General features: G+C 38.8%; 1 protein-coding gene across 1 annotated transcript in view; it reads right to left on the bottom strand.

The window, feature by feature from the left end:
• The window catches only part of LOC124117405 (cyclin-dependent kinase-like 2), a 304230-nt gene that overhangs the window by 205262 nt on the left and 75176 nt on the right, over window positions 1–23792 (bottom strand). The window contains exon 5 of the mRNA XM_048402623.1: window positions 14252–14364. Within this exon, the coding sequence (XP_048258580.1) occupies window positions 14252–14364 (113 nt within the window). The remainder of the gene's footprint in view (window positions 1–14251; window positions 14365–23792) is intronic.

The following is a 23792-nucleotide window of genomic DNA, read 5'->3' as shown; positions in this document are numbered from 1 at the left end:
GTTGAGAAGTGTAGTGACATGTATGCTTTGGCGTGGCCTTACTCGCGATTTGTTTAGTTAAACGAAGTCAACCAACACTTCGAACAATGAAACATAGTGGATGACGCAAAATCTGAAATGGTATACATTCTAGGTAAACCATTCAAAAGTAAAATAATGCAGATTACGAAAATATAATCAAAATACTTGCAATTTTATCGGTCATTTCTGAAACCGGAATCACATAACCACGTCACACATCGAGACAAAATATGCAAAAGCTGTTAGCTATCTTCAAGAAATTAAAAAATAGATTCCAATTCAAAAGAAATTGCATAATTTAATATTTATCTTCACCTTTACTTTTTATTGACCTGGGTAGCAGTCTTCACTCCTATGTTTTATCCTGATTGCTGTGGGTGCGTAATATCAAATTTGTAAGTCTAATGATTTTAGAATTCTTTTCTGAAACCGACGGCAGCAATACAACATATTGATATGCTATGATAATAACAACATAATATTGTTATTGGTCTGTCATTGCAAGAAGGACAATTTAGAATATTGAGGATGTTTTCAAGTGTATACCCCCTCACCAGTCTTCAGAACGGATGAAACTAGGTACAGGGCAACTGGATGGATGTCGTAGGGCAATGTGATTTTGTACCCAAAACAAAATTGTACCCAAAACTCTTCCTGATTTTGTACCCAAGAAAACTAAACTAAATCCATAGAATTATTTATTTTGTTCACGTTTATTGCATACAATGAGCGGAATGTTATGATAAAACATTTCATCAAGTTCATAGTGACTAACTGTACGTGGTCCTTGAATGAAGATAGATTGTTTGGCTTTGATAGGAAGGTGACACCTTAAGTGCCACAGAAGAAGAGCCAGTTAAATTGGTAAACCCTTATTTAATGGTATTGTTTTGATAGGAAAGTGATAATAAATTAACTCTTTGACACTAAAAGTAATGTTTATCTTTGAAACTAATACAAAAGTATTCTGGGTACAAAATCACATTTCATCTGGATTTCGTGAAATGTTGGTATAAAAAAATAATTCTCGTCTGTAGGATTCCTTTGCACATTTCAAAACAAGTATTTGTTTTTGTAACCAAACAGGTAGACGGCTTATGTTTTGTCCTAAAAGTAGAAAAATTATGAAAAATATGGACACCTGAAAAATGAGGGCTTTTATTATTCTATCTAACTTGTCAGATGGTTTGACGTTGGTCTATCCAAAAAAAATCCTTGTGAAATTTCAAATTATATGGTGCTGAAAATTTCAAGCACTAAATCAAAGATTATTCAAGGAAAGACAAATGTTTTTGTTTTTTTAAATTGCAAATTCTTTTGTTTTTGGCAATTCTTGTTTAATGATGGCAAGGGCACTTTTATACACACCAACTGAGGAACTTGTGACACACCAGCTGATGAAGTTGGATACTGTGACTGCATACAAGGGAAAAGCAGGTTTGCAGCAGTACCTGTATTGTTTTGGGGTGTGGCTGGAGAGTGGCTGACAGGATAAAATACATCTGACAAAGGTAATCATGTACATACAGGGACATTTCTTTTCAATTCATCCAGAAGGCTGAGACATATGGAACATCATATCGTTATTATGATTATAATAGAAAAATGTTAAAAGCCGTGAACAGCTGTAAATAATTAAATATTAACAAATCTATCATCAATACGTAATCATGGCGGTCTTCATATTTATTGAATAAATTTTAAAATGCTCCGTGAAATTGTTCTAAAATCATGCTAGAAGTTGAATCTATAACTGGAAACGTGCATGAAACACAAACAAACTTCAATAACGTAATTCAGGTAAGTTCAAGAAAATTTACAAATTTTATGTTCGCTTTTGTCTTAACCTCTGTATATTTGAAAGTGTCAAGATATTTTTATATGACAATGTGTAATTTTCTATCAGGTATGAATGTGCAAAATATTGGTTCAAATGTCCCTTGTTTAATGAATAACCAACCGTTTGAAATCATCCACCCTATTGACAGCACCTGAAGCTAAAATTAATCCAGCAGGCAGGACTTAGAAGTGTGAAAACAATTCAGCAGGCTAAAGGTTAATGAGGTTGTATTGAATGGGTAAATTGACCATAGTAAGAATATGGGTTGTATTCACATTATATAAAAAACATATTTGTCATCAGGCAATGATATATTATGATATATTAATAAGGAAATCCAGGTAATTTATGCTTACAATATCACCATAACATGATACTTTTCTTAACTGTCTAGTCAGAATACCATAACCTTCTGGTTGCTTGGGTTGGAGGAGCATGGACCTTAAATGGCAATTATCTAAACAGGTTCAATACTAAGGACAGGGCTCTATTCGAAACAAAGCAAGCCAAATACAGATTCAAGACAGACTATGCCTACAGAAGCATAAAAAGGGACAAAATGTTGAAGATCTATCATAGCAATAAAAGAGTGATTACCGTATATCGCTGTGTATAAGGCGACCCCACATATAAGACGACCCCCCTGTACACGCCTTCAAAATCAACCCCAAATCCTATACTCCGTGTATAAGGCGACCTCGAATTAAGCACATCACAAGTGCGCACACAAACCTTATATATGCAATAAAAATATGTTTATCTTAATACAACTGTAAAAACAGCGGGAATTGGTTTCAGCTTCACCGGTTATCACATGTTAGGTCACATGTGCAATATGCAAATGATTACCGGTACTTCCGGCTCTCTACTCACGGATGTTGATTTTTTTACCGTGTCAGCTGGTTTGACAATCTGGATCGAGGCGAGGGTCATTTCAACTTTATTTGCAGAAATTATTAAACTATATTCAAGGAAAAGATATGCAAATCATGTTTATGTATAGAAATAGTTATTGGAACAGTTATTTAGGACGAAATGCAAAGTTTTATTGTCTAATGCAGGGCTGGCTATCGGACGCCGGTTGACATCGCCAGTGGAAAAAAATGTGAGATCTTCGACTCCGTGTATAAGACGACTCCCCTTCTTAACCCCCTCATTTTAGGTACGAAAAACTCGCCTTATACACAGCGATATACGGTAGTAAGAGGCAAGTAATTGTTCTTCATCTACAATTCTGTGATATACCATCTCTCTTGTCATCCATGCATGCACTGGTAAGCTTTAACCAAATAGAAACATCATCTCATCATTACAACAAATACGAACACTCAAAAATAAAAAAGCCCCAAAGTAAGAGTGTTCTCTCAACTGCACAACATAATCTTTTTCAGATGTTTCAATCATCTGATTACAAGTAATGTAAAACTTAATGTCATATTACTGTGATAACACTACAACATGTATACAGTTTCATTTTTAGAAACTGCTGCATGTAACAATATATTCTCTGATAGTTCTCGAAAGTGTGGCCTGTACTTATTTGTATTTATGTCTAAATAATGTATAATTATCAAACAATAGTTATCATTGTTAATCATTCTAAGAATATTACCTCTATTACATCATTACATTACATTTTCAAATTTAGTCCTCTTCACTGTCAACTATACAACCAACAGTTGTCAACATCCATCAACTAGAGGCAGATGATTGGGGATGTGGGAGGTAGTATTATTGTAATTATGAACAATTATAACTATTGTTTGATAATTCTTACGAATCCTCTTCCTCCATAACATCATTGCCAGAATATACCAGTGGGAAGGCGGTTCTGCCTCTTAGTAAGTACACACTCCCTGTATAGTTGACAGCAATTCCTATAAACCTGTGAATGGATCATATAAATCTACTTCAAATCCCCAAGAGTCGACATCAATTGAATCACTTCTAAAGGATTGAAAATTGTGCAGTGTATTAATCAGTCAATATGTGATACCTTCTCCAGAACTACCGTTATATTTCTGATATTTCTTTTAAGGATTATCCCTGTAGTCTCTTGGCTATCATTATGTTTAATTTCTATGTCACTTCCAGTCTTTCACTACCGATTTTGACGTTACTTCCCATCTAAATGACTTCCACTTCCACTTTAAGACGTCACTTCCGGTCTTTTACTACTGATAACCGGTCTAAATGATGTCATGTCCGGTTATAACGTCACTTCCGGTTGTGACATTACTTCTGATCATTTAGTTAACATTCTAACTTTAAAGATACATTATACTTCCAAGATAAACTCTGAAGAACAGGTGAGTTCACCTTCTGATGCCGCTGGTGACAATCCTAAGCCCCCTCACCACCATTTAGCCACAGCCTCTGAGGCAGATTCAGAGAATCCGGGGGCTTGCATCCTTTGCAAGATAACTTCCAGGCAGTGAGATTTAGGCTGTGAAGATTTTCATAGAAGAGGTCTGACTTTGGTTGACGCAGAAGATCTCGATGGGGAGGTAGTAGCAAAGTATCTTCCATTAGTAGGGAAGTCTGGGAAACCACAGACTGTTGATGGTACACACTGTGAGTTCTACTTTTTTAATCACCTTGTCTTGGAGAGGCCATGGAGGGAACGTGTAAGCGAAGAGATCTGTCCAATCCATCGACAGGGCATCGATCTGTAATACCCTAAGGTCTGGTAAACTGGTAGCCAATGATTCAGGGAAATTGCAAACAGATCCAGGTGCGGAGTTTCCCATATTGGCGTGATCCATGTGAAAATATCTGGATGGAGCATCCATTCTGTAGCTTCAATCGTTCCGTGTTTGGACAGATTGACCGTGAGGATGTTCAATTTTCCTGGAATATGTCCCGCTTCTATCCAGCAATTGTATGAGTCGGCCAAGTCGAATATACGCGAAGTCTCTATCATCAGAGAATAGGACTTGGTGTGCCTCCCTTTTTCTGTATATACGTCACTACTGTGGTGTTGATTGAGGCGATCAGGACTGAGGAAATCATGAGGAGATATTTCCAACTCGAATCATCTGCCTGCAGTTTATTAGAGATCCTTATCCGTCCCCGTCCATGCCCCCTGTATTGTCCATGTGGGCTCCCCAGCCTGAATCCAAGGCATCCATGAACAGATGACGTTCTGGAGGCAAGTGAGTGATCATGATATGGTGACGATAAGTCCAGCAAATGGGGAGGTGTTGAAAGGTGTTCGTTAAAGGAAACCCGGGTGTCCAGGGATTGATCCTTAGGTTACTTTATCCAGGTTTGTAGAGAAAGTAACTGTAACCTTCCTCTGTAAGTCAGGTCCTGGAGTGATGTTCACTTTCCGAGGAGGGACATCCACCATCTGATCATGTGGATTGGCTGGGTTAGAGCATCTTCAATCATGAGGAGCATGGAAACAAAACGATCTTACGGTGGGCAAAGAATGAACTTGTGAAGAATGTAAACTAGGTCCTGAACGGGTGCGAGTCCGAGTTCCAAAGATCGGCCGCTCTTAGGTTTTGCTCCTTCCAGATGAAATCTGCGACCCTGGGGCTTGAGCCACAATAAGTGGATGGGTGCAGGAGTGTAGCTTGTAGCGGGATACGTCTAGGATCAAGTGGTTGGACATAATCAGTTTCCAGTTGATGGCATAAAACAACAGATGTCTCCCCACATGGTTGCTGTTACGTTGAAAGCCGGTTGTCGTAGATCGTAATCTGAAGACATAGCCAAATCGATAGGGGTTGTGACGGAAATCATGAGCACAGCGCACAGCGCACAGCGCACAGCGCACAGATCACAAATCAGGTGAAGTTAAGCAACGTTGGTCTCGGAGAGTAGTTGGATGGGTGACCATGTTAAGCAGCTTGACTCCTGAGAGTTTCAAGGGCTTCGGTCCTGCCCCACATTGAAGCACATGTACCACATGTGGTGTCTCCTAAGGCAAGTGACTTTGTTCGAAATGTGCCTCTGTTCAGCCAGCAGGGAGTGGGTACCCGGTAGGATGAGATAATAATGTGGCTGTTAACCTTCTAGCGCCTCACAGGCAGCTTGGGTTGTATACTCCTCAGGGAGCTGAGAATGAAATTGAGTGCTCACTCCATCGACCGGGGTAATAACAGTGTAGCGCTATGAGCATCCACTTGGTGAATAGAATCTGGCGCATTATAAAAATGCACTTATTATTAAATGGGAGTGGGGTAAGAGTCATCTTGGGTCCCTGTGACCTCCCAACTTGAAACCTCTACTGCTAGAACCAAGATGTTTGTAGTCAAACTGATGAAAGGAATTCAGTTGGTGTTGAGAACGATTTGTTCATCGGAAAGGTTGAAAGGTTTCCTTGCCAGAGGGAATAAACTTCTTTCTAGCTGGTTCCTTGAAGCAAGCGTCTCTAGAATGGTCTCTTGGTCAGATCATTAACTTGACTAGCATGTATGGATAATTTCATGTTTGGATTTTTGACGAGCTTAAGAAAGTTTTCATCCAAAACTATTGACTCTCAGGTGAGTCATGTGTCAGGTATAACTTTCTCTTAAAATTAGGGAGCAAAAGTCTATCATCATGCCGCAGTTATGTAGATTGTCCAAGGCTTGATCAATAATCTCTTTTGCATATCTCGGCCACGGCAAAGTTTGTTGAACGTGAGACATAACAGGGGCGTGGCAACCCGCATATTCTGGCATTTGAGAGGGTATAGCTTGGTTCATACGGGGAGGCAGGTGAAATGGAGTCCAATAAATACACAAAGGAAAAGGGAGGGCCAAATTCAAGCAGGGGTAAATTATCATTCTCATAATAGCTGTCTTCATTGTCTGGGTCAGGTCAGAGGGGATGCGAGAGACCCCCGAGCCGGAGTTATCCGGCTGGTGTGTAGCAAAGTAGTCAAGTGGATCCACATAGTCCCTGTGCGTGGTTGTCATCCAATTGTGTGTAAGATCTGTGAATGGGTAGACAAACCGAAGCCCCCATATGGAAGTCATGCAGTTGGATGGCCGATCCTGTAGATTACTGATAATCTGTCTGGCCCATGCGGTGGTCGAGCTGTTTCAGTAACGGCAGACTGACCGTCAGTGAAGCGCGTACAGCCCACATGGAAACCATGAGGCGGCTGTTGGTATAGCCGGACGTTTGGGAGCACAGTGTGGAGATTGTGACGGACAAGCATTCCTTAGGGCTAGGTTGGGTTCTATTACCCTGTCCGGAGGCAATGTGGATGTAGTTCTGGTAAGGTAGACAGACGTGGCTCTGATAAGTCACTTGCCCTCTTGACAGGAGCATTCTTCTAAGTTTCAGTGAATCAAGTCTCTTCAGCCGTTCTACCTCCTGCAATAGAGCCTAAAAGACGAAATTTTAAAAAAGAAGCCAGGTCGGCCCTCTGTTGAGCAAATAATGTCTCCAAAAGATTTACAGGGACTTTGGAAGAAGGTGCCAAGGCGTTGTTGTGTGAAGAGTGGTCGGTTGATTAGGCAGTGGTGCAGATGACATGACAGGTTGAGACATTATGTCATCAACTTTCTTCTTGGCACGTCTTTCCTCTTGGCCTTGGTGAGAGACTTGGAAAACTTTAATAAGACTTCCCTGCATTTCCAACAGGCTTAGTGATGTTTGCCCTAGATCATAAACAGCCACACTTATGACACACTGAAGGAGATGATGCCATCTTGACCAATACATATACTTACTTCATACTCACATATCATAAACACCCAATAAGACTACTATTTTTAAAGTAGAAGCTATAATTTGTTAACTGAAATGGACTAGAATAGTGTGACTAGAGGAGCAGTACATAGGACGTGTTGACTCTAGCACACACAGGGCCTTCACGCACAAGAGCGCTGTGGATATTTTGGTGCTATTGCTGGAACGACTGATTGTTGTGTAATTGACAGTTAAAGTGGCACTGATCTAACGCGATTCCCTGGACTGGTTGTTGCCTTTGTTATTGTTTTTTCCCCCGTGAGTACCCGGATGATACGCAACGCAACTGAGCGTGACCAGAGACTGGGCTACCGTCTGCAATGACAGCTAAATAAACTTGGAGGCAATATTTGTTTTACCCATTTTTGAACACTGATTGGTTAACTGTGATCTATAAAGATTTTGACAAAGGGCGCATGTTAATTAATTTCTTCAGCCTAAACAAACAGACAAAAAGAACGGCGGAGCTCATCGGATGTTGTCATTTGGAAATACCCCAGATGGTTATAGTTTAATATTAAAAAAAGTATCCATGCAGTGAAAGCATTTTCGGATTTCGGATTGCGTCGATAATACGATTACTACTCCCTTGTTGTCATCCACGTTTTCTCGTATAACCCTACACTTGTGTATTTGTCGTCATTCACTTGATGCTAAGTTTATGAATTTATTACAGGTACAATTAGTGGTAGCGCCACTTAGATTACCTGACAAAGGTTCTCATTTGGCATTTATTGTGTCTGGGGTAATTATTCAATCTAAATCCAGGTTTGAAGTGAGGTGAAATGTGTGTTATGTAATATGCACGTGGCAGCCCAGCAAGAGATGAATGATCAGTTGATTCACTTTTTTTTGTAAATCAACGGATCGTTCCTAGTCATCAAAGGATTAACAAAAAATACATTGATTGATTAATCACTGTTATCTTGCACAGTGGATATGTCAAAAGTGAGTGTTTACATGTCTAGGTTTACTAAAACAAAGGGAATACACTCATATCATGGCGTGAAGTGCCGATGTAAAAACAACATACTTTGTTCAAAGGGTTAACTGATAATATGTTGATTGATTGATTGATCATTGTTATCTATCCCTCAATGGATTTTTTAGGAACCGTGGACGTTATGAAAATAGTTGTCACATGGCCTTTCTCAGCCGACCCTTGAGACTTAAAATAAAGTAATTGACACCTATGTAAAACACCTGAAACAATCCAAGTGATCAGTTGAGAAACGAACACGGGTTATAATATCCCGAAACGATATATATCTTTGAGAATATTTGATTGTTACAGAGACACGTGACATCGAATAAGTTTCTTTGTATAGCTGCAGACGAGTGGGATATTATTCCTTTGTGTGGATATTCACGGATACATTCCTCGAACAAGGAAGCTGCCTAAACTTTATACACATAAATTTGGTAGGTTGTAATTATGGTATTTGCATTTTGTTTTCCTTCATTTGAACCGATTCGTTCTTGTTTCTCTACGTCTTGGTTGGGAAATTCTTCAATGCGCGATAGACGTTGTTTTCACAGGTCATTTCCTTTGTAAGCGTGTAATTTATAAAATGTGTAAATATTTCAGTCATTTTGACTAAAAAAATCTGTCCAGATTGATTAAGACGATCAAAAGGGCCTACAAACATCACAACAGATTATTATGTAGGATTAGAAGCCAAACGACATAGAAATGTACTTTTCAACGTAACATTTTCAGTCTCTTGGTGATGACATTAAACATCAAAATGTTTGGAATTCGTTATCATAATAATACAGATGGAAATGTTTTTCAGTCACTTTGTAAAATAACTGAATATTTAGACGTTTAATAAATATGTTACACATTTTGACAGTAAAAAAATATACACACTATAAAAAAAGCAATGCTCAGGTGAAATATTTACTTTGTGTTGCAAGTCAAAATAGTGTAAACGAAAATCGCAAAATTACCAAGCAAGTGACTTATCAAAACTTCGTCACCATTACCGATGCTACCCTCAAAGATACCTACATTTCTTTATTATCTCGAAAACTGTATTTCATTTTGTTGATCAATGTGACCATACGCTCTTATTACTACCGGTATCCAATAAAAGTGACTAATGCGCTTACGAATGGCGCAGCAGAGGTCGCGAACTAGTCTAGATTTCTGCTATACATCCGGGTACTCACTGGGAAAAAACAATAACAAAGGCAACAACCAGTCCCGGGGAATTGCGTTAGATCAGTGCCCCTTTAAGAGGACTTGAAGAGGATGTTGAAAATCTGAAAGTTTAGTTTCGTGTGATTGCAGCCAAAATACAGGAATTTGGCAATTATGTAATATAGGAAGAGGATTCGTAAGAATTATGCATATTTACAAAGCAAGACTTAAAAAAAAAATCTCTCTGTCTGTCTATCATAAAGCACAGGGGGTTGGTTCAGTACAAAGCAGAACTACCTTACGAATGACAATTCAAGTGACATAAATCTTCTATGAAGGTCACTCAAAACCTTACCAATATCATTTTACTACCCCAAGGGTGATATACACCATATTTCATATGACTACAGTAAACAGTTCTTGAGTTACTTTGGACATTAAACATTTATGAATATATGACCTTTAGACTGAATTTGACCTTCAATATCTGTGACAAGTATTTTAAGAACATTCCCAAGGGTAATCCAGCATATACACCATATATCCCTTGCGTGGATTTCGACATAAATAAGAAAAATCAGCATATAGTACTCACAGTTTGTCTATAATTCTAAGAATACTACATCATAGACATAAATTTAATATTTAGGCTGAATCACACATTCGAGGGCTGGTCAAACAAACAAAACCAACAATTGTAAAAGTGCTTTCAATTTTATTCTTGAACATAATCTCCCTGCTTTTGAATACACTTCTCATATTGATAGTGAAGCTTTTCAATTCCAGTCTGGAAGAGGTTTTCTGAAGCCACCCTGAAAAACCAATACACGGCAGCTTTGAGGTCATCGTCGTCGTCATTTCCTGTCATCTACGAAGGTGTTCTTTCAGTTTAGGAAACAGGTGGAAATCATTTGATGCCAGGTCCGGTGTGGATGGAAGCTCTTCAAACCCACATTGTCGCACATCAACCTTTGCAAGTCGAGAGGTGTGAGAAGAGGCATTGCCATGAAGTAGTAGAATTCCAGCAGTCAGCATTCTTCGCCACTGTTCTTTCATAGAATCTCTCAGGCGATGAAGCAAATCAGCATTGTAGGCATCGGTAATTGTCTTTTGACTTTCTAAGTAATCGACAAGGATCACACCCTTTGCATCCCAGAATACAATGGCCACAACTTTCTTAACTGATCTTGAAAACTTGAATTTCTTTGGTGCTGGAGAAGTGGAATGGTGCCATTCCATGGATTGACGTTTTGACTCAGGATCATAGTGGTAGACCCATGTTACATCACCCATTACTAATCTCTTTTCAAATTTGACGAAATCCTCCACAATTAGCTCTAACTTTTCTCTGGCAATGTCAGTTATTTTTCCTTAAAATCAGAATTCCTTAAAACCTTAACACACAAAGAGCTCATATCTTATTCATCTGTAAATGTTCATGAATAATAGTTTCATGTCCTGTTATTGTGACGTCACTTTTATAACGACGTCACTTCTAGTAATAATTTACCATTCCCTATGACATCACTTCCAGTTCTCTGATGACATCTTCAGCTCTGATGAGATATCCTGGCATCAATTCTGTTGAATCTTAGATCACAATCAGATCTTTTAATGCTTGTCCAGCCATTAACCTATGATCTTGAAATCATTAATGATCAAAAGGTTAACTCACCTCAAAAGGTTGTAGATGCTGGAATCCTCGCCTTGGTGATGTCTTTGTCTGACAAAGGCTTGCAGGATAAGAAAAAAACATTTCGTTTGCCTTCTATGCCCTTCCATGGCTACAATGATAGTAATTAAAAGCTCTTAACGTGCACAAGAGTCTATCAGGATTATCCACAACTTTATTCAGAGGTGGAATGGAAAAGTGCCAATAACCCAAGTGGACCAGCTGCTGTATTTTGGTTTTTAGCAATAAAACCTGGTACAGTTGTCAGTGATATTTTACTCCAGTCCTGATCATGAGTGAGGGGTGAGGAGTCGATAGCGTGTAGCTCAGAAAGCAGTTTCCAAGGCTAGGAAGAAAGCAGTTTCCCTTGACGCCTGTTAGAGTGTAGCTTTATTCATCTGTTCATAAGGAGCTTTCATGAATGCCAATAACACGACAGATAAATTCCATTTTGGAAAGGTCTGAGCAGTTCTGATATCTTCTATCTGGAATGATTTCATAATCCAGTTAAGAACTGGGTGAGTGTCTATAGAAAACCCATCAAGATGAAGAACAGAAGCAAGCTCTAACCTGTCATCTTCAATGGTACCATGACAGTATTTCTTGTCCTGTCTAAGACAAGCAAGAAATTGTGTTTATGTCCACATCTCCCAATTCTCCTTCTTTTTGCCACTGATTGATCTTTCTCCATCTAGTACTGTATATGGTGGATGATAAAGGTTTCCAAGAGACTTAGAGAAACAGAGTGCTTGCATTTTGGCCAAGATAAGGTGGAAATAGTGGAGGTTGCCACGCAATATGTCCAATCTCGGTTTGTGCAGAAGATTGAGAGTTGGAGAGGCTCCTCAAGAGTAGAGGGAATTTTCTGGGATACCCAGCTCTAATAGGTCAAGCCGGAGCAATGAACATGATGACAAAGTTTGTCTCTTCCACCTTCTTGAGAACTCTGTCTAGGAGAGACTAAGGTGGGAATATGAAGGCAAATAGAACCTCCCAACTCATGGAAAGGGCATTCAATGTGAAGATCTTTTGGATCCAGAACTTGGTATGTTCTGGGGCTTACTTGGAATTGGTTGAATCCACCAGAAACTCCAGGTAAGATAGTAGCTCATCAGAAAGATTGAATTCCGTTAAAACTAAATTGTTCCTGATCAACAGCAAGAAAGTTGTCTATGTGTCCATTAAGTATTACTTGATACACATGTGTTTACCCGATGATAGGGATGATGATCCCCGTAAATAGCCATGGAGAGCTATGGAAATTCCGAATGGCAAGACTAGAAACTTGTATCTGTGACTGTTGACTACAAAGCACAGATAATGGTGACAACTTGATTGGATGGCAACATACAGATACATCTCCTGTAAATCCAGGCTGATAGCCAATCTCCTAACTGGAGACAGTTTCTTAGTTTTCTGATTGATTCCACCTGAAATCTGAGTGGATGAACTTGGTAATCCAAGTTGAGTACTTTATGGTCAGTGGTCATGCACATGTCTGATGTATTCTTCTTCAGAACCAGAAAAACTGGGTAGTAGAATCCTGTGGTGGTATCTGAACACTCCAAAGCATGAATCAATCCCTTGACTGGTAACGTCTGGATTGCCTGCACCAATGATGGTGGAAGTGTAACTTGTATCCTGTCCTTACTACTTCAAGTAACCAGCGGTCTGACATCACCAGTTTCCAGTTTCTGACATAATTGATGGAAAGTCCTCCCAGTGGTCCCGGAGTTGGTGTTATGTTGAAATTTGTAAGAGTTGGTTGCAGAATGGGAACGTGAGAGTAGTCAATTCTGGCGTGCACCTCTGCTTACTTCTGCCTTTATGGCATTGCTGGAAACAGGAATCATCTCTCTTCTCGTTAGTGAACTGAAAAAGTAGGATTATCCTTCCAGGGTGGGGCACAAAAAGATTACTGTCCTGAAAACACAAACATTCTTTTGGGAGGATCTCTATGTTGTCTGGGTCGCTTGTAAGCTTTCACCACTAACTGATCACAGATACTTGAAAATGCTCCTAAGTATCCCGACCTACCTCATCCAAGACTGACTGACGCTTGCCATTAAAATGAGTGAGTAAGTATGGTTTTACGCTGCTATTAGCAATATTCCAGCAATATCATGGCTGGAGACACCAGAAAATGGGTTTAACACATTGTACCCATGTGGGGAATCAAACCTGGGTCTTCGGCCAATGCTTCAACCATTAGGCTACACCACTGCCCCCTTGCTATTAAAAGAATCCCAGTGAACTGACGGGATGAGTAAGAACAGACATCTTCAGTGTTCAAACTCGTGAATGGAGGTGATATCTCTGAGGGAGAACAAATTGGGATGACATCATAACTTGAGCTGAGTCCATTGATTTTATAAAATCTGCATCCGTGATAGGATCAGAAAGGTGGCATCTCAAAGCAGTTCAGGTGAGGGTTTGTAGGAAGCTGGGCCAAGCCACAATCTGACCAGAATTTTCTTAATAAGCAGATAATAAAAGTAATAAGTCTGTAGTTAACAAAGAACATTCTAAATGTCCTTATAATGTTAGCACACACAGGAAAGAGAGAAGTGATGTTTTCCCGCCTTGTGCTAGAACGGTTTTCCTTTGAACGATAAGACAGCTGGCCGTGATGAGAGTGTCTGTTGAAATATCCAAAGATTTTATGTGTGATTCTGCCTATATACAGATTTATGGTTGTGATGCACTAAAGGTATTGCATTCGAAGTAATTATGCTATGCATATTTATGGATTAAAAACAATAACTTTTTTAAAAGTTTACAACCAAATTCTGTCCAGGTGTTACAAAAACATTATGGCAAATGATGCTTTTGTTGACATGTATATAACTACCTTTGAGAACAGTCATTTCATCACACTTACCAAAGCACTTGACAATATGGTACAGCTGATCAATGTCAGAATCCCCTGGGAAAAGTGGCTCACCAGTCAGCATTTCTGCCAGTAAGCATCCTATTGCCCATATGTCCACAGCCCTGAAAAACATCAGTAAAAACAGTTTGAATACTATTTATTTATTACATGGTCCAACTTTCCCAAAGAACTTTAAGAAACTAGCCTTTTGGCAATTATAGTCCAAGAAAGAAAGTTTGTCTGAAGTCAGTTTTTCAAGCAACACTTTCTTTGCCTGCTAACCAAAATTTCACTATGCATATTAATATAATACTATAAGGCTGAAAATAAAAGAAGAATTGGTTCTCAGGCAATAGCTTTTGAAAATATTGTGCGAGTGGGTGACTTTTTTTGGGGGGGGGTGTACAAACTAGTAAGAATCCAAATCCTTATATCACTTTGTTTTAGGAAAGTTTTTCATAACTAGAGTTCGGAAGTTTCAAGGGGTGGGGGTCGTCTTATACACGTTTTTTTCCCCAACACAAACACATTACTGTGAGCATGTAGCAACGGAAATACCATGTCAGCAAATCTGTGCTGAAGTACGCAAATTAATCATGTAATTACAATGTCTGGTTGTAAAAAAATTCATAATATTTCTGGACTTATGTTTGTAATAAATTTTATTCATTTTATTCAACATTTCATTCAATACAGCTTCAATTCATTTCGGCAAAATGAAGTGATCGGAAGATCACACAACTCACCGTTATTTACAGCAACTACGGTCATGTTACCGCTATTGACGCCTTGAAACAAACTTTGATGGATAGAGAGTGGATATATATATCATAAATGCCATACATTGAATCGCTGAAAGTCTTATTTGTTGTAGTTTGACTATTATATGTCAACATAAAGTTTTCGCAATCGCGGCCACAGGACCATCGACTGTGATTAGTCAAATTCTTCCATACGAAAAAAAATCTAGCAATAGTGATCAGCTGAACCAAAGTGCTACGCTTATGGTTATTAATTTATTTCACAAATATATATAGTAATGCTGCAACTAACATGATATTGGATTAATGTAGGGATTGTGTACGCACTGGTGACGTGCTTCAATCCGATTCGCATATACGGGGCATATAAATCAGCATTATTTTACGAGACAAATAAATATGTAAATCTTAACCTCTGTGTATGAAACATTGTCTCGAATACAGTACACAGATACCATTGAATTTGTAAATCAATATGTCTAGTGATGTTTTATCGCAAATTTCATGTTTTCATTGACCAAATTTGCAAACTGCAAAACAAGCACACTCCGGATCCTATTACCGCCATGATCATGAACACGCAAGATGCGCAGTAAAGAAGTGTGCATGAAAAGGGTAGTAACTGCATGCTATATTGGATCACATTGTTTTAAAGGATTGAAGCATTTCACTTTTGGGGTCGTGTGTTCAAGAAGATTTAAGGATTTCTTTTCTTTGAAAATGGAACTAAAATCGAAATGTGCGGCGGACTTTGTGATGATGCGGCAGTGCCTGAGAACCAAGAATATTTTTTTTAGCCTAATGATGATTACTGTTATGTGTCAGCAGTTTTGTTACAGTGTTGATTGTATGTGCTAGCAAGTTGACTGAGGCCATTTGATATACGGTAGTTGTAATACCTTCGTATTAATGACACAACTCGAGCTCAATACGAGCCAACTTTACTTCAGCCATGTGACGGTCAGTACAAAAACTTGGTCCGGCAATCTCAAATCAACAATACATACAAAACTCAAATCTGTAAACGAAACAGGATCCATTACAGTAGTCCAAATTCCGTCCCAGCCTTTGACACCTTCATTACCTTCCCAGTGTATTGGGAGCTCCTCTGTTAGGAGCTTGTTACAGGCCTGTTCACAGTTATTTGTAAATTATTCACTGATCTTGTGTGGTTATTTACTGATTTCACAATTTCTAGGTTAACCTTAGCAATTCAATTTGTAACAATTACTCACATTCACATGAATAATTTTGCAGAATCATTTCTCTTGATAAATATTCAAGCTATTGTGAAATTTCCAAAAACTCTAATGCGCTAATAGGACGTACTTATCAGGAGGTCAGGTAACACATGTTCCATGTCTTTGCGCAGGACATTGACTTCATGACACCTGTTCAGCCACAGCTAAAAAAAACACCCCGCAGACGCAAATCATCCCTTGTCCGGCCAGTAAAGTTCAAGACTGCACCACACTTGCATCCCTCAGAAAAGGTGAAACATCTATCAATCACAACCTCTGTGATTGAGTACACCAAAACGATATGAGGAAATGATTGACAATTCACCCTGGAGACGAGAGAGAGCGAATCATCCCTTGTCTGGCCAGGAAAGTTCTTCAAGACTGCCCCTACACTTACTAACATCCCTCAGACGTAAGATGTAGCAGCCTTGGCATCTCTATTTAATCTCTAATCTGTACTATCTAATAAGGGCTTGAAGTTACACTACAGGTTGATTTCAGCCAAGTAAGTAGTAAGTGTAGGTCCTTTCAGCTTCCTTGCAGACCTCAAGTGCTGAAGGTATTCTGCCATCTGTTGAGGCGATGCTGTAGATGGTGTTGAATGTCCTGAGCCGTACAGTAACCTCGAAGGCCTTCCACTTATGATCATAAAGAGCCTTTGTGAAAGTACAATGTACAACAGTGATAGTACGAGCCACTCTTCCAGAATATCACTTTACATTCAGGCAGATGAAGCTTTCCCAGTGACGGATGTAGCTGGCTTGAATGTGGCTGAAGCAGTAGGTCTGATCACAATAGACGATGATGTCGTCACTGTGATGTTTACGAACACAGTAAACCAATAAACTAAAGTAGTACCTTAGGTAGAATGCCTGACAGAGGGTAAGCATACGTGTGCAGTCCTTCGAATTCCCAAGAGATGGCTAGCACATCATGATCCCATGCCTGAGGATCCGGTATGGGGAGACGAACCTTGGAAGTTGAGTTTTGTATCTGGTTGTAAACAGATTCACTTTCAGCTTCCATTTTGGGATTGAGTTGTCACTCTGTCGGGGATGGTTGATTATGTCGTAATAGTGCATCTGCAATCACATTTGAATCCCCAGAATGTGTTTGGATTGAACTTGAATGTGAAGTGAGTCGACAAGTTGATGTACCACACAACCGATGTGCTGTCCAATTGAACCATCAGTCGGGACACTTGAAGGATCTCTGCACAGTTTACAAGCATGTTGAATCAACTCCTTGCTGGCCAAAAGGGCACAACAAAAGGTAGAAGAAGTCTTTTTGGTGTTTGATATCTTTTGCAACACTTGAGTTAGAAGTCCTGTCGAAGCGGCGAGCACAACATGATCCTACAGCTGTGGGTCCAGAAGTGGGGAGATGAACTTTGGAAGTTGAATGTAAACCTTATTCGTAACAGGTCCACTTCTGGCATCTGGATCAGCTGACACTCCATTTGAAGATCTCCAATGGGGACGGATGATTCAGTTGTGAAAACACACTGGCTATTCCGTTCTGAATTCCTGTGCTTAGCTTAAACTTGTGTATTATCTAACTGTCAATGAGTTGGGACAATTGTAGTATCTCCACCCAGTGTGTTACTGCTAACCCCACTGCTTAGAAGTCTTGGTAGTTGATGTGTACAGATCATTCGTCTTTGGACCAATGCCTTGCACTCATTAAACTACATACATAATATTAATATATCTCATATAAGAAATAATATAGCTGTACCTATATACCATAAACTACTATTATCAGTCTGTTTGCCAACAGCTTAAAACACCAAACAAGTCTTTCTCTTGAAGTTTCCTCTTTTTCCAGTGAGGGTGGCATTTATCGCTTGTTTTTGATCTGTGGATGGTGGTTGGACATGTAGTGAATGTACTGTCTGTCTGTGCTTGGGTTTATGGTAGACAGCATTGTGGATCTAGTCATGACTGTTGTTGAGCTGTACATCAAGGAAGGGTAATTGGTGGTGTCTTTCTGTCTTCATGGTGAACTTGATTCTTGGGTGTTAAATGTTGAGATGATCCAATAGGGCTTCAGGGCCCTGGTCTTTGTCTAGGAAGATGAATGTGTCATTTATTTTTCTGTACCAGCATAAAGGTTGGTAGGAGGATGATGTGAAGGCAGCTTCTTCAAGTCATGAAAATTTCTGTAATGAGTGTGGATGGATCTTGCCATTCCAAGTAAAGAATGAGGTGGTGAAACGGGAGGCAGTCAATTTATGATGCTGACGATGGAAAGTGATGTGTCTAACTGGTCATTGTGTGTCAATATAACTTGCTGTGTAGGACTTGGAGGGCTTCGTGTAGTGGTATGTTGGTGAAGAGTTCTACTAAGTCGTAGCTGACCATGCAACGTGTGTGACCTGAGTTTCTTTCAGTTTGTTGACAAAGGTGTCGGGCTCACCGATGTAGAACTTTCCTTCTTTCCCTAATGGTGCTAGTAGTTTGGCAAAGAGTTGTGCAGTGTTGTAGAAGACTGATCCCCTGGAGACCATACGAGTATTCTTGTGAACTTTGACAGAGGCTCTGGCGTAATGGGCCTGTGTGTTTATGGGGTTCAGTTTGTTGAATGTCTTTATTACTGTGGAGTTCATGGAGGGTTTCATTGTGCTGTGTTTCTAATTTGAAGAACACAAGACCCCTGTTGAAAAATCTGACATGAAATCTGCTATATCAAAACATCTCATCACAAATCCTGACCACCATTTTACCTGGCAACAAACCAAGATTTTTCACACCAACATCAGACATTGGAAAAAGAGGAAACTTTAACTCAAATCCAGAGAAAGAAACCAGCAATTAACAGAGACCAAGGCATCTACCTACCCAGTGTGTACTTCGGCTTTGATCACAACATCAACCACAAAGGACATCTTGATTACCTCATTGTTTGTGAGGTCTTTGAAAGGCAGAGAATTTATGGATGTAAACTTCTTTATTATGAGGAACAGAACATTTCAGAGTACATGCTTACTCCTTTATCAAGTGAATGAATGCCATGAGGCAGAGAGCATACATATGTACATGTAAGGACAACAAAATTAACAAGAAAGAAGTGAGCAAAGCTTACATACCCCCGTTATCCCCGCTGGTCAACAACAAATAGTAAATAGTTTGTTAATTAATGAAATATTACATATTTCTAACTGATTTTAACTTCAATGTTTTAAAAACTAAGATTGAGTTCCTGTGACAAATCTCCCATGTTACCAGTGTTCACTACGAGGAAGTAGATCACCATGAACACCTTTGAATAAAAATTTGATTGAGGAGTTACATAAGAAGAATTATCAAAAGGACCAAAAATTGTTGATATAAAAACACATAAAAAATGGAACAATATCAAATAAGAAAATCAATAAATTAATAATTTCCATCTAGCCTTAACAGATATGGTAAAGAATTCATAAATTCAAACTATTACAAAGCACAGATACATATGATGATCTACATGTGTGGAAACAATTTTTGAAAATATATTAGCTATACAAAACCAGTCATCAAAATTTCTAAATTCCATCATGTTTCCATGAAAACAGCATAAGACAAAACTTTCAGAATGTTATAAAAGATAAAAAAAACAATCATAGCAGTTAATGTAGCAAGTTTGCTGAAGCTAGGATACATAATATTGTAAACATGGATCGTACAAAAACTCTACCCAAAATTTATGTTTCACCATGATTCCATGGAAACGGCAAAAATAAAAAAATTCAGAATCTTCAAACTAGCAAAATGCTCAAGTACTCATTGTGGTAAATGTGTGTAGCAAGTTTGGTGAAGCTAGGGTGCATGGTTAAAAAGTTATGGGCCGTACAAAATACCCACCCTAAAAGTTAAAGTTTCTAATGTTTCCATCATTTGTCCATGGAAATGGCAAAAATTAAAAATTCAGAATCTTCAAACTAGCAAAAGGCACAAGTACTCATTGTGGTTAATGTGTGTAGAAAGTTTGGTGAAGCTAGGGTGTATAGTTAAAAAGATATAGGCCGTACAAAACACCCACCCTAAAAGTTTAAGTTTCTTAATGTTTCCATGGAAACGGCAAAAATTAAAAAGTTCAGAATCTTCAAACTAGCAAAAGGCACAAGTACTCATTGTGGTTAATGTGTGTAGAAAGTTTGGTGAAGCTAGGGTGCATAGTTAAAAAGATATAGGCCGTACAAAACACCCACCCTAAAAGTTTAAGTTTCTTAATGTTTCCATGGAAACGGCAAAAATTAAAAAGTTCAGAATCTTCAAACTAGCAAAAGGCACAAGCACTCATTGTGGTTAATGTGTGTAGAAAGTTTGGTGAAGCTAGGGTGCATAGTTAAAAAGATATAGGCCGTACAAAACACCCACCCTAAAAGTTTAAGTTTCTTAATGTTTCCATGGAAACGGCAAAAATTAAAAAGTTCAGAATCTTCAAACTAGCAAAAGGCACAAGTACTCATTGTGGTAAATGTGTGTAGCAAGTTTGGTGAAGCTAGGGTGCATGGTTAAAAAGTTATGGGCCGTAGAAAAGCTCGGACAGAAGGACGGACGAACGGAACGCTATATACCCCCGATTTACTTCGTAATCGGGGGTATAATAAGATAACAAAAGGTGGAAACTGACAACGGGTGGAAGCTAACAAGGGAAGCCAACAGATGATTGGCGCTGATAGGTGATTAGCAATAGACAACACTTTACTGTAACAAGCGTATAGTTGACAAAGTCATCTATATCCCCTGCCCATTTTACACGTTATGGTCCCAAACCAGGTAACTGACCCAACATTTCTCTTAGCCCATGTCAAAATAGCTGCAATGGAAATTCTAAAATAAACATTTCTAAAACTCCTTAATATCAAATGGCACTAGTTCAGTATGCGCTTTATATATATAGACATGCAATGTTTGGCAAGGAAATATTTAACAGTAAACCAATCCTATATTAAAACTTAAATCCAACTTGTTGTCATGGAAACATAAACAATAAAAATTTCTAAAAGTGCTATATATCAAAAGGCACCAGTTCAGTATGTGCCTGGTAGACATGCAAAGTTTTGTAAGAAAGTATTTAACGGTTTTTGAGTTACACTCTGGAAACGAACACCACCCCTAAGTCCAACTTGTTGCCATCGAAACGTAAAAAATAAAAATTTATAAAACTCCTAAATAGCAAAAGGCACCAGTTCAGTATGTGTCTGGTAAACATGCAAAGTTTTGTAAGAAATTATTTAACGGTTTTTGAGTTACACTCTGGAAACGAACACCACCCCTGTAGAACCTAAGTCCAACTTGTTGCCATCGAAACGTAAAAAATAAAAATTTATAAAACTCCTAAATAGCAAAAGGCACCAGTTCAGTATGTGTCTGGTAAACATGCAAAGTTTTGTAAGAAATTATTTAACGGTTTTTGAGTTACGCTCTGGAAACGAACAGCACCCTTATAGAACCTAAGTCCAACTTGTTGCCATGTGAAAGTAAAAAATAAAAATTTATAAAATTCCTAAATAGCAAAAGGCACCAGTTCAGCATGATTTCGGGCGCACGCGCACATACACTCACACGCACACGCACACGGACGGAACCCATTTCTATATAATTAGTGCTGATAGTATGGAAGCCAGTACATAAGTTATCATAGATAGGTAATGGATAATGGGCAAACGGGAGGCCGGGGGTTATTAGCACTGATAGGTGAAAGAATGGAAATAGCAGTGGGCAAATGGAAGCCAGCTAGATAATTCGCATCGACAAAGATCAAAGCAATAAGTCCCAATCCCAAGTGCTTGGGACTTATTGCTTTGATGTTTGATATTGGCAACTCCCATGTCCTTACTCAGTATTCACCTGATAAAGGGGCCAGTAGTATAGGTAATGATGGTTCTGCCGCAACTCCACTGGAGCCGGATTTATATACCTATATATACTGCTACTACAGAAGGAATTTTTTATGCGTAAACGCTGATGCGATTCAACGATAGTCATGAGATTAAATTAAATTGACTCCAGCTCACCACCACCTGGAGTCTATGATATAAATTTTTTATAGGTAATGATGGTTCTGCCGCAACCCCACTGGAGCCGGATTTATATACCTATACCACCACTACAGAGGGAATTTTTTATGCGAAAATGACTATGTGATTCAAAGATAGTCATGAGATTAAGTTAAATTGGCTCTAGCTCACCAATACCTGGGGCCAATCATTGCTTCAGATGAGCCTAAATGGTAATGAAAATATTCTTTATTATTTTTATCAATAAAGCGATATTCAACATTTTTATTAAGTTCTTCGTTCATTTTACTCTAGGAGACCAGACTATATAACTACACTCTTCTTGGAAATTGATAAGAAACAATTGATAACCGTATTTGGTTGGTTTGACATCACTGATATAATAAAAACCTTGTGGTAATTCTCTCCATTTAATAGCTTTTTCGATTGTTGTGTTGTAATTCTCCATTATTTTATATATTTATGTAAGCATTTGTCTAAATGTGATCTAACGATAGTAAGCAATCTATTTATAATCTCCAACCAGTTCTTTGGTTTTGGCACGGAATAATTGACGCGCTTGTTGCCTCCCCTGTTCTATGAACTTTTTTTTCTCGTCTTCGCTAATACCACTGGTCTTACGAGATTTTGATCGAATTTCATGCTTCATTACGTTGTATTTGGTGAGTTCTGACAACACTAAACGAAACTCATCCTCGGATATCTTACAATCGGCCATTGCTGTCGAAATATGATCCTCAATGCTGTTCAACTTTGCTTCGGCGAGTATCCGAATCTTATCGTGTTTTAATGCTTTCTTTTGCAACCTACGAGAAATGAATTTTATCGCTATTCCTGCCAGTCCCGAGACTACAGCGGCTATTTCCATGCCGAGCACGATAGGCGCGGCGATTATAGTTGATAATAAACTAACACCTGCTACACCGAGTCCCATGCCAGCTGCTATAAGCGCGGTGTCAACTCCGTCCAGAGCATTCACGGCTCTGCGATACTTTTTATACAATCCAAGTCTCAACTCCCTATCCTTCTCTATTCGATGTTTTATGTCGTTTATTTGATGTAATCGAAATCCATCAACAGTTTCCATCTTTTCAAGTGCTTCATCGAGCGCATAGTGTATATTACGGTCATATAATAGTCTTTAATTGGTCCTGCTTAAATGTTTTGAGAATATACCTCAACCTTATCAAATGTATATTATACGGCAAGAATATCTTAGAAAGAGAAATGCTGTCACTTTTAATAATTTGGACCCCCTCGAGGGTTGCAACGGGTGATGCTCCGATATGAATAATACTGCAACGCTGACGCTCGTGTTTCTTAAGCCATTTAATCGATAGACCTGGTAATATATCGAAGGCATCTACCGGTGCATCTCCGAACAAGACTTCAATAATAAGCGTAGAAAGATTAGGTATTGCACTCAGGTTAACTTTAATTTCATTGAATTCAGTAACCAAATTTAAACTAACATTTTGGATTGCCGGACGACTATATAACATATGACCTGGGTTTTATGGCAGGGGAGAGACTAACACACTTTT

Source organism: Haliotis rufescens, unplaced genomic scaffold (assembly GCF_023055435.1).
Source record: "Haliotis rufescens isolate VD_foot unplaced genomic scaffold, xgHalRufe1.0.p SCAF_28, whole genome shotgun sequence".
Classification (NCBI taxonomy): Eukaryota; Metazoa; Mollusca; class Gastropoda; order Lepetellida; family Haliotidae; genus Haliotis; species Haliotis rufescens.
Note: the sequence above shows the minus strand (reverse complement) of the source record. Positions and strands in the feature narration are given on the sequence as shown.